Source organism: Aquarana catesbeiana, linkage group LG03 (genome assembly GCF_042186555.1).
Source record: "Aquarana catesbeiana isolate 2022-GZ linkage group LG03, ASM4218655v1, whole genome shotgun sequence".
NCBI classification, from domain to species: domain Eukaryota; kingdom Metazoa; phylum Chordata; class Amphibia; order Anura; family Ranidae; genus Aquarana; species Aquarana catesbeiana.
The window spans coordinates 285,675,466-285,687,497 of record NC_133326.1 but is presented as its reverse complement, the minus strand read 5'-3'; the positions used below and the strand labels follow the sequence as shown (position 1 = coordinate 285,687,497).

General features: G+C 37.9%; 1 protein-coding gene across 1 annotated transcript in view; it reads right to left on the bottom strand.

Moving 5' to 3' along the window:
- EPYC (epiphycan) overlaps nucleotides 1-10,935 on the bottom strand; it is a 77,756-nt gene extending 66,821 nt beyond the window's left edge. Inside the window, exons 1-2 of the mRNA XM_073620192.1 lie at nucleotides 10,792-10,935; nucleotides 8,811-8,981 (exon numbers count right to left, since the gene is read on the bottom strand). Coding sequence (XP_073476293.1) covers nucleotides 8,811-8,972 — 162 coding nt within the window. The 5' untranslated portion in view covers nucleotides 8,973-8,981; nucleotides 10,792-10,935. The remainder of the gene's footprint in view (nucleotides 1-8,810; nucleotides 8,982-10,791) is intronic.
- Between the last annotated feature and the right edge of the window lie 1,097 nt (nucleotides 10,936-12,032).

Sequence of the window (12,032 nt, the reverse complement as noted above, 5' to 3'; positions counted from 1 at the left end):
AAAAAGACATGTACAGATGTGAGTTTGTTACAGACAGAGAGTGCATTTCAGAGGGCACATGAGATTGGGGGGATAGTTTTTGGAAGCAGATGGATAAAAAATTAAACTGAGTGAATTGCAGCTGTTGTCAGAGGAGGAAGGGTGCTGGATATGGGGGTTGCAGTTAGATATTGGAGGGCCAGAATTGGGGAAAATGTCCCTAGAGGTTAGGAGAAGGAGGATGAGGAAAGTAAGATGGGAGAAGGATATATATGAGCGCACATATCTCATTGTCCTGGTGTTTAAGTCAGCACGTGGTATCAGTATTTTCAGAATGCGAAGGGTGCAGTAACAGGGAGAGGGTAGTAGCGAGGGTGATATGTATAAGTTGTGGGGTAGAGAGGAGGGGTAGAGTAAGGACAATTTGTGGACAGAGAACACTAATGTGATAAGGAAGAGAAGAGGGATCATTTTTTAAGGAAGATAGAGTGGGACTCAGACTTCAAAAGAAATGAAAGATCAAATGTTAGTTTGAGTTCTTTTTGTATCCACGTAGTGCTTTAGTTAAACTGCTGTGTTGAAACTGCTACAATACTTGTTCAAGAAACACTCAGGTAAGAAACATGGTGTCCGCGACTGACCCCTGTCTGCGACTTCCCCATAAGCTAATCCAAATTTATAGGGAAATGGGACAGAGAATCATTTGTTAACCGGTTCCCGACCGGCTCGCGTACATATTGTATACTGCTGCACAATGGCACTGCTGCGTGAAACCCATACGGGTACGGGGTTCCTTTAAGAGCCGCCAGAGGGACGCGCACGCCCGCTTCACGGTGGGGGACCCGATGCGTGTGGCCTGCGGTTGCGATCGCCACCAGCCACACGTGATCGCATGCACGAGCGCCAGCATGGGGATTTGTGTGTACACACACACAAATCCCTGTGCTGTCAGAGGAGAAGAGAGGAGACATTTCACTGTTCCTACTTACTAGGAACAAATGACATGTCTCCTCTCCTACTCAATCCTATCCCCATACAGTTAGAACACACTGAGGAAACACACATTTAACCCCTTCATCGCCCCCTAGTGTTAACCCCTTCCCTACCAGTGTCATTTACACAGTAATCAGTGCATTTTTATAGCACTGATTGCTGTATGAAAGTCAATGTTCCCAAAAATGTGTCAAAAGTGTTCGTTCTGGCCGCCGCAATGTCGCAATACCGCTAAAAATCGCAGATCACCGCCATTACTAGTAAAAAAAATAATAAGAATGCCATAAAAATACCATAGTCTTTCCCAAAGTTTGTAGACGCTATAACTTTTGCGCAAACCAATCAATATACGCTTATTGCGATTTTTTTTACCAAAAATATGTAGAAGAATATAGATTGGCCTAAACTGATGAAGAAATTTGTTTTTTAAAAACATTTTTGGGGATATTTATTATAGCAAAAAGTTTCAAAATCGTCGCTCTTTTTTTGTGTATAGCGCAAAAAATAAAAACCACAAAGGTGATCAAATAGCACCAAAAGTAAGCTCTATTTGCGGGAAAAAAAGGACGCAAATTTAGTTCGGGTACAGCATTGCATGACCGCACAGTTACCAGTTAAAGCGACGCAGTGCCAAATTGTAAAAAGTGCTCTGGTCAGGAAGGGGGTAAAACCTTCTGGGGCTAAAGTGGTTAATTGATCAAATTAGGAACTGATAACAAACATTTGAATGTAAGGGGAAATTGTCAGAAAACCAGAAAACCAGACCAGCCACAGCAAAGGACAACGTCATTAATTGATTCTTTGATCACTAAAGGCAAAGGAGGTAAGAATCAATCACCAAAATATAAATAAGTTTAAAGGATAATGCAGAAATTTACCATAAAACATAGCAGTGTCAATTATAAATCAAGAAAAAATGTCCATTAGGTTGGGGAGAGTAGTGCTGGGTTGGGTTATATAATAGCATTGTCTGCAAAAAGATGACATTTATGCCAAACTACAGAGAGCATAAGTTATGGGATGTTATCACTACGCCTGATTTGGGGACCAATGCTCCACTTAGATAGAACGTAGGAGAGGAATGACCAAGAGACCAACTTAATGGCCTTTTGAAGTTAAAGTGGTTGTTAAGCCTCAATATTTTTCACCCTAATGTATTCTATGCATTAAGGTGAAAAACCTTCTGTGCTGCAGCTCCCCCCAGACCCCCCCCCCTTTTTTTCTACCTGAGCCCGATCCAATCCAAGAATGTGCATGAGCGCAGCAGCTCCAACCACTGTCTCTCTCCTCATTGGACAAATTGATAGCAGCGGGAACCATTGGCTTCCGCTGCTATCAATTCAATCCAGTACCACGGGATCAGGGTTGAGTCCCGCTGTCTGTGTCAATGGATGCAGTAGTGAGACTTGGGAGCGAGCCCACACTGGTGTTCCCAGGGAAAGCGGCTTTCCGTGGGGGTACCTGATGAAGAGGAGGGGTGTAAAGCGCCGGCGGGACACCCCAGAAGAAGAGGATTGGGGCTGCTCTGTGCAAAATGACTGGTATAGGCATGTTTGGTATTTTTATAAAAAAGAAAAAAAAAAGAGGATTTACAACCCTTTTAAGTGATAGAATGATGGCCGGGATTCTTCTTCTTATTGAAAAATAAGATGTATAATCCTGCAGACATTTATACTCTCCTGACATTTTAGCATGAAACATTTAATTCCTATGCACCAGAAGCCCATTCACTTCATTAAGAGTAGTGGCTAGAATTTTTGCCAGGAACTTAGCATCTAGGTTCAATAAGGGAATTGCACAGTGGTTTGACCCAGAGGTTAAATTTGGTCAGTTATGATCATCCACAGTACTGTGGAAATCTTTCACCGGGAGCAGGGCAAGTTGTTCAGCATTTTCTTTGTTGTGTAGGGCCGTGAAGCCATCTGGACCTTTTTTCAGGTGCTTTCTAGTTATAAGAACCTTTTCTGTTAAATAAAAAGTTCAAATTTTTGCCAATTCACAAAGGGTAGGATGGGGTAAGGTGATGAAGAATGAATCAGCCTATGACAAGGAGAAGTGCCCAGTAGTGGTGTAAAGTTTTGACAAATGATGTTTATAGTCTTGAATGATTTTGGTTGTATCTCTCACATGAGTCTGGCTGCCTATTTTGAGCCTAATATGTTTATAATCAGAATCCAACATCTGAACCTGTTTTGCTAGGAGGGGATGTTGTTTTTTACTCTTAAAGTAAAAAGTGTGCTTAACACTTTGTATTTGTTTTTCAGCAGCATCATTTAAGAGAGTGTCTAGTTTGAGTCTCATTTTTTCTAGGGCCAGTTGGTTTTGGGGGGGTCAGATGGGACTGAAAAACATTTAATTTGACATGAAATGCCTGATAAAGATGGTAAAAAAAGCTGCCTATAGCTTTTATTCCTGGATGTCACTTATATACCTGGAATCATATGATTAATAATAACTCCCTCCAAATATATATTAAGTATGTTATTCAAGCAGTGTATGAAATTTGGCTGCAGATTGAACGTTGTGCGGAGACACTAGTTTAGTGTCAGTTGCAGCATCAGGTTGGAATAGTCACATTCACTCAGTCTATCCTTTTTATGAATATCTATGACAGTTCAGAGATGAGACAAAAAGGGGGTCTGATCACGGTTAAGGGCAGAGTTGCTAACACTTCTAATCCTAAAGTTGGCCCTGTAGTAAAAGGTATCTCCTGACTGGGTCAGCAACTATATGCTGAGCAGTGAAGTGGCCAGAGTGGTGGGAGCCTATCAAGAACCCCCTTTCGTGTTGCCATTTTCAAGAAATATTTGAGGGAAGGTGTTGCTAAAGTATTTGGGTATAGATTTAATAGAAAAATGAGTTGACATATCTGTATTGCACAAAAGAAAATCACGAACGAAAAGAAAAGACCGGCCTACAGTTTACACAGAGGGGTAAGGTAGTGGGTTTCTACAGAAAATAGAGGTTGGCAGGGGTAAAAAGAAGTTGGGTAATTAAAAAGGAACAGTACAGTAATATTGAGCAGAGTAAAAAACAGTGCACTGATGGTGTGACACAGGAACCAACTTTCCCTCAGCAAACCCCACAAAAGCTAGGGCTTGGAAGGAAAGAGGAAAAGAGAAGGGTCAGAGACCATCTTCCTGATCACAGACATAACTCAGATACATAAGTGATCATGATAAAAAAAGTAAATTATTTGTCCTAGAAATTAACAACCGCCCTACCCTCTCATAGTACGTAAGTACCTACATAAAATGGGGACTAAGATGCAGGGGAGGACACTTTGCAACTGTCAGCATATAGACACAACTTATATTTTAAAGAGCACTCCTGCTGATGTTGATGGCATATACATTGTGCATAGGCATGAGCGTGGAGGCCGACCCAAAACAAAATGTAACATTAAACAGAGAACAATGATCTTTAAGTTTGCAGTCCACCCCATCATTACAAAACATCCAAGATAAAGAGAGATTATAATCACAACCCTATTATACAATGCCAGGATGGGCTGCAAAGATTCATTTAGACAGCCTTATAAACTCTTATAAAGGGGAAAAAGGAGAAGCTGAGGAAAAATGGCCAACAATGTATATAGGGCATACCAATTTAGTAGGTAACAAGCATGTATGCAAGGTATCCCCCTGGATGATAAGATGGTTGAGAGCCACTCTTCTAGCCACAGTTGCAGCCAAATCTAGGATAGATGAACTGAAGAAGTTTAAAGGAAGGTACAATGAGCCATATACTGAGATATAACCTAGCATTCCAAGGGCAGCAGATGGCACCAGTGAGCAATCCCATATAGGCTCACCTGTAAGATCAGGGTTCTGGTCCAAGTGCGTAGGCGAAGACTCCTGAAAGCACACTGCAGACAACTTTGGGGAGTCACAGTTGGCCTGGGTTCCATCTTCCAGTGGATATAGCTGTAGATTTTCCAGTCTCTCAAGCATGGCTTCATGGGTGACACAGATATATTTCTTACCCTTGTAAGTGAATTGTAGGCTAAACAGAAACCCCCATTTATATCTGATTTGAGGTTTCATGAGAATTTGGAGGTATGGTTTCAAGCTCCTACACTTGTACCATGTGGCAAAGTCTTGAAAATCTTATAAGCATGTCCTTAAAAGAACATAGAGGCACTATCTCTAGCAGCAAGGGACAGGGTCTCTTTGGTCCTGTAATAGTGCATCTGCACAATAATGTTTCCAGGGAGCATTTGGTGAGGACCTGGTGGATGCAATCTAATTCTAGATGTTCAATAAGAAAGGAAAAACAAGTTCTTCAGAAAGGGCCATCACCATTCACTGTAAATCCAAAATACTCTCCAGGATGCCATGGATACAAAGAGTGGACCATCTGGGCTGGTTTGATAGGGGATAAGTGACTGCTTGATATCCATTTATTCAGGAGTACTTTATACTCGCTTTGTTCTGTGACAGTTCATCTTAAACTACACACTCATCCTGTTATGGGGTAAGGAAGGCACTACACTGGAACATTTGCATGTGGTTTGTGGCTATGACTGCATCATTGTGTTGACTATTTGCAAAAACCTTTCCCTGCTCTAGTGTTTAAATCAGCAAGATTGTTATTACTGACAAAAACTTTTGAATTTGAGAGAAAAGGCTACCATCATAAAAAAAGAAATTATTACAAAAGGCATTGCTGTACATATCAATCCCTATTAGAGGTTCATCTAAGCAAATTAGACCAATTTTGGTCAAATCCTAAGCATGGCAAGTCATTTTTTTTATCTCTATGCTGTGAAAAAGTTTTCTTACAGTACTTCCAATTCCTCATGAATGCCAAAAAAGTTGTTACCTTAATAGGTCATAGGGCCAGTACAGTGACTAAATAATACAATCATACAAAGAAAGGCTCAATGCTGCAGATAATTTGAGAAAATAATAATTTTGTCTGGTGGCTAAGAGGAAGCACTGTCATGCCGCGTACACACGAGCGGATTTCCATCCAAGTTTTTTCCAACGGAATTCCGCTCAAGCTTGCCTTGCATACACACGGTCACACAAAAGTTGTCTGAACTTTTGACTGTCAAGAACGCGGTGACGAACAAGACTACGACGAGCCGAGAAAATTAAGTTCAATGCTCCCGAGCACGCGTCAAATTGTTTCCGAGCATGCGTAGGAATTTTGCGCATCAGAATTTGTACAGACAATCGCATTTTCAGATAGGAACTTTTTCCGACCGAAAAATTGAGAATCTGCTCTCAATCTTTTGCTGGCGGGAATTCCGCCAGCAAAAGTCCTATGGAGCATACACACGGTTGCATTTTCCGACCAAAAGCTCTCATCGGTCTTTTGCTGGCCGAATTTCCAATCGTGTGTACGCGGCATTAGGGTTTGCTGGTAGGAAAGTCTAGCACCCAGAGCCCCAGACATAACTTTTACATCTCGTTTTGGAGAAATGGGGAAAAACGTCAACTCTCACTGTCAGGGTATTATTATTGTGTATGACCCATGATACACATTCATCTTGTCTATTTGTCTCAATGACCATTGTCACCAAGACAGGAAGTGAGAGGAAATCTACAATTTTGGAGCAGTCTCTATCACAGGAATATAACGATATAATCTGTTCTGTTGACAGCTGCCACAGGTAGGGTTTTTTCTCACTTTAGGGATACTTCAACTCACTTCCTGTCAAGTTTTTGAGGCAGGAAGTGATAGTACATTTTTTAAACAGGGTAACAGACAGCAATAAAAACCTGATGGGGGCTCTGACAATTCCCTACCCCATCCAAAGCTAATAAAAAGTTTTGGATTAATGTGTGCTTTAAGAGTTAGTCTAAAGTTATAGGCATGCCTTCATGTTCCTTCTAGAGATATGCTGTCCTTCATGTTCCAGTTATGGGAGTTTGAAAACAGAAAAAAAATCTGAGATAAAAATATTAATAGCATAACTTCATTGCACTGGTGTAAATACAGCAGTGTAGAAGTCCGATATGGTACATCAGTTAATCAGTTACCTTTGCCACTTCCAGTTACTACATCATCATTTTCTTTTGGTATCTACAAGGCACCTAAACTAGGTATTTATTTTCTCGCTATACTTTTATAGACTTTCAACATCTACATAATGGTTTGCCCAAACTAGCCTTCCAAAAACACTGAATTATCAAAATTATATCATAGTATGTAAAACAGATTTTGATGCCTGTAAGGTTATACAGTATATATAGTATGTTTAATCCTTGGCAATACTTTTGAAGAAGTTATATATGCAAATTAGAACAGAAAGAAAACATCACCAGCATGTCATAAAACAATATTCTAAGAAATATATTAGGACCAAACTTAGAGTATATAACAATATCAAATCAAATAGGAACACATTAAATAATTCCCAAAGATAGCTGGATAGAAACAATAGCCTGATAACTTGTCTGGACTTTATGTAAAATTTGCTATAGTAGCATAACACTGCCCCATCTCAGCCAAGGGGCGTGGCATTAAACGTTCACTGGGATGGTGAGGTTAAAAAGAGAACAGCACATTCTCATCCACCTTTTCTTTTTTTTTAATTTCCTATAACAGCAGTTAACCTTCAATCTATTGCTAGGACCTACTGCTAACTTGAATCAAATGTCATAAGGCCATCTATCTCCCACATATGGTCTGCAGATTCAGGATTTAGACAAAACTGACTGACTGACTGTTAGGAGGAACAGTGTAAATATCACACCACAATGTATATTTACACTTAGCTACATTGCCCTGCAGCCTAGCTGTGCTAATCACATTTTAACATTTAGTTTTGAAATCATTTTACAAAGTGCTAACGTTTTCTTGTTCAAGAAAATGGTAATGCAATGCTCAGTTTAAGTTAATTATAAATTGAGTAATGTAGTAGTCATTTGTCTATTTTTTCATATGTTGAATTTCTTGTTAGTAATTATTGTTGTAGGTTGAATTTTGGAAAATCAACATTCCCTCATAAACTGACATACACATTATTGTAAGTCATTTCCTGTTATCATAAATATAAAACACATATGGGGTAATTTAATTACTAAAATATGATTTTGTTTTAGGACCTGTGTTTGAGTTACAACAGGCATATATCCTCTGGTTAACCTTTCTTTATTACATTTATCAATCCAAATGACAGTAAAAAATATGAAAAAAGGTATCAAATTTTTAACTTCCTTCATTAGTTCTTAAACTCTGAACCTCTTAGGTACATGTTGACATATTACTTTTATAGTGTTTTACTGAAGGTTCTTTGATGACTTAAGTCTGGGCATAGCTGGCCAATCACAGGCTCTGCCTAAACAGTGTTTCTTTTCTTTGCCAGAGTTTACCATGTGACCAATGCTCCAGAATTTGTTCACATGTGGTTCACAAAAAAAAATAATTAAAAGAAAGCAAGTATTTGACAGCTGTCTGTTGCTGTTGTCTGAGGATGAGGAATGCAATAAAGGAGAGTTCTTTGGAAGGTAATAATAAGACACACATTTTTCCTTTTATTTACGTTCATGTCCAAAGAGGCCACAAATTCAGAAACCAGGTGAAATTACTTTAGTAAAACAGTCCTATAGTACTTATTGCATTGTGAAGCTCGTAAACAGCAATTTACAGTGCTAAGCCAGACATATTCTTGTCCTTTTAAAAACACAGAGCAAGGCAAAATTGAGAGTTAATAATGACAACCAGTCTCATATCAGCTTTTTAGCAAATTCATGAAGGTGTTTCTGATTGCTTGCTGTTGGTTACTACATTTTGCATATTTCGCTTTATTCTGTAATAGTTCTTTGTGCCTGGGAAACTTGGTCTATACGGCAATGACAAATTAAAAATAAAGAAAAAATACATACCTCTCCTTGATCAATATTAGTGTTTTCATCATAGTCATAAAGATTATAGAGTAAGTCAACTTCATAGGCCGCCGTGTCATAATTGACGCTGTCCGTTGGAGGAGCAGATACAACTGCTTTAATTATAAAAAGTCCCAGGAATATATTTGCAAGTGTCTTCATTCTTCAATGCTTTAAAGGGAAAAAGCAATATAAAAAAAGTTTAAAACATTCATGCCATAGCTGAAAGAGGTGATATTTAATGTGTTTATGTAAAGTAGACCCATGTCTCAATATATCTGAAGTATGTGATGCTAAGTCCAGACAGAACTTCAGGACTTAATAAGAAGCATTGAGAAAATCACACAGTAGCATTAATTCAGTGACTTTCCTTCATATAAATATACTCTCTCATAGAGTTTGGATGTATGCCACTGAGTATACAAGTCACGGTGCCACAGACTGGGCATCCAACATCTAATGGAACATGATGCCCCCTTTGCATAATGTTTGCTATTATGTATTTGGCTCTATGGTACATTATCAGACATAAATAATTAGGCAAAGCCTAAAGCTGTAGGTATGTGCAGTAATCCAAAGCAGCTAATCAGAAACCATCCTTACCTGATCTAATGACAGTTAACTACAAATTTCTACTGAATTGGCCTATGAATGCCCATGTCTGCCCACATAAGCTAATCTGCACATCTATTCTGTTCTTCGTGTTTTATCCCTATTGTAACATTCCATCAAAATAATTGCTTGTAGCCTAATTCAAATATGTATCTCAATAAGATGCTAGCATGTTGCTTGCTTTGATAAGGAAATACAAAATGTCAAGTAACAGCACCCCTACTGGCCACATCACAAGCAAAAATATTGTCACACGTGCCACCTAATCACTCTGTTGATTTTTGTTGTATAGAAATTTTTTTGTTTTCAAACAAAGAACTACCCTTAACAATACCTTAATCTTCTCATCAAAGCATGTTATTAAGTGATTATCCTCTTTTATTATATTCCTTTAATTAATATTTGAATATACAAACTTTGATTCAAAGGAGATCTATTTGTCACTGGAATGAACTTAGCCCTGCGTAAATAAGCATGTGACGTGCAACATCTCTGAGAATGACAGTAGTCTTGAAAACCCTAGCTGTTGATAGTGCAATACACTTGTCCTATTCATCTCCAACTCCCAGTAAACTTCAGTCCAGAAACATTACCAATTCATGTGCAAGAATGCACTGACACACAAACTAAATTTCAGTGGCTTAAAAGAAAGAAAGTCTTTATGAACCAGCTTTAGGCATGAGGATATGAAATTCCTCTGGGAACTGAGAACAGTACAAAGCTCTCCTTTATGTCAGATTCTCAAAGATACTTTATGCTGAGCACCCATCAAGACTACTCTGCTTGAATTACCTATTTCCACTGCAAAAAGTGTATTAGGTTGGAATAACATTTTGCAGAATTCATATTTTCATTTGGTTATGTTACATATGAAACATAGTGTGTGTATGTCCCATATATATAGTTTTTTGAACTAGTGATAAAAGACTAAACTTTTAAAAGAAAAATATTTAACTTTCAACATAGTAATAAAAACAATATTGCTAATAATAGTTGCTAATAATAGTTGGTATATGTACAGTTTTTTGGAATAATTTCCTTACATCAAATGTTAAATATTTGCTACAGTTTTTCATTTTGTGCAGACAATAAAATAAATATTCTCCTAATATCTAATGATACTATGTTTTAGTTAAATAAATTCTAAAGAAAATTACAAATATTAATACAATATATATATTGTATACTATATACGGTATATACATATATCAAAGTACGAAGTAAACAAGTAAACAGGTAACAATTTTATAAACATTAGGGGCTATAAAGTCCTAAGCACTTCACATATTGTACAATATCACAATGAACAAATACAAATGTGCAAGTTAAAGTAATTGCAAAAAAAGGAGACATCAGGAGAGAAACTTACCTTGGCTCCTAACTTCTGGAATGGCAGCAGGTTAGTTTGAGCACACTGCAAGTGGTATGTGACCCGACCAATTAAAAGCCATATCTCAGTCTGTGGGAGGGTGGTACCTTTGCTTGTTAGTATCAAGTTGGAATTCACTCCATAGTAAATGTCTTTGGATTTGTGTTTGCTGGAATTAGTAATATTAATGGTCCTTTGTTTATATTGAAACATGATGTCCACTATGCATTGATTTTGGTTTTCAAGTACCAGATGTCTCAGCTTGAAGTTTACTTTGACATGTGAATGCATCCATTGTGACTCTTGGACCTGGGAAGTTTGTATATATGTAATTATGCTACAACTGCAGTTTACACAGACTTTTAGAGAACAGTGAGAGCAGCAAGCAACAGGAAACCCAAACAGTCTTTAAAGTCTTACAAATTGCTTTATTTATCTTTGAGGTTTTTCGTGTTATACTGAAATATTGATCTAGAAACAAAATAAACATTAAGTATAGGTAGATATATAAATATTTATTCTTTATATTAATAAAACATTACTAATGTATATGTAGAACACTAGATCTAGAGTTTTTTTAGCTGTTGCGCAATTATTTTGTCAACCTTACCATGAGCTATTTATCACAACTGGTATTTTCAGCTTTTGAAATCTGAAAGGATCAAACTTTTATCTAAAACAATAAATAGAGGAAAAAACACAAAGGTCTAAGCATTAAACTTTAAACTCTAAAATAAATATGGAAAGATATTGTTTTGTTCTATACTCATTGAGTAAGGTTCATGGTGTGGTGTACATCCCATCGATATACTTTATATTATGCTCTGGTATTTAATGGATTAACTTGGGCAGCACAGTGGCTAAGAGGATAGCACTACCACCCGGCAGCACTAGAGTTGTTGGTTGGAATCTCAGCCATGGCACAACTTTCTTGGAATTTGCCTAATTTACCTGTGCTTGGGTGGGTTTTCTCTGGGTATTCCAGTCCCCCCCCTCCACATTCCAAAGACATGATAGTAGGTTAATTGGCTCCTGTCTAAATTGGCCCTCTTATGTGTATGTACTGTATGAATGTGAGTTAGAAGCCTAAGACTGTAAGCTCTTGACTGCAGGGACTGATGTGAATGTACTACATATATGTATAGCACTGCATACATTGTTGGTGATATAAACGTACCTGTAATAAATAAAAAACGTTGATCTTGCAATAAATGCAGTATATTTTTCACTTTCTGTGAGCT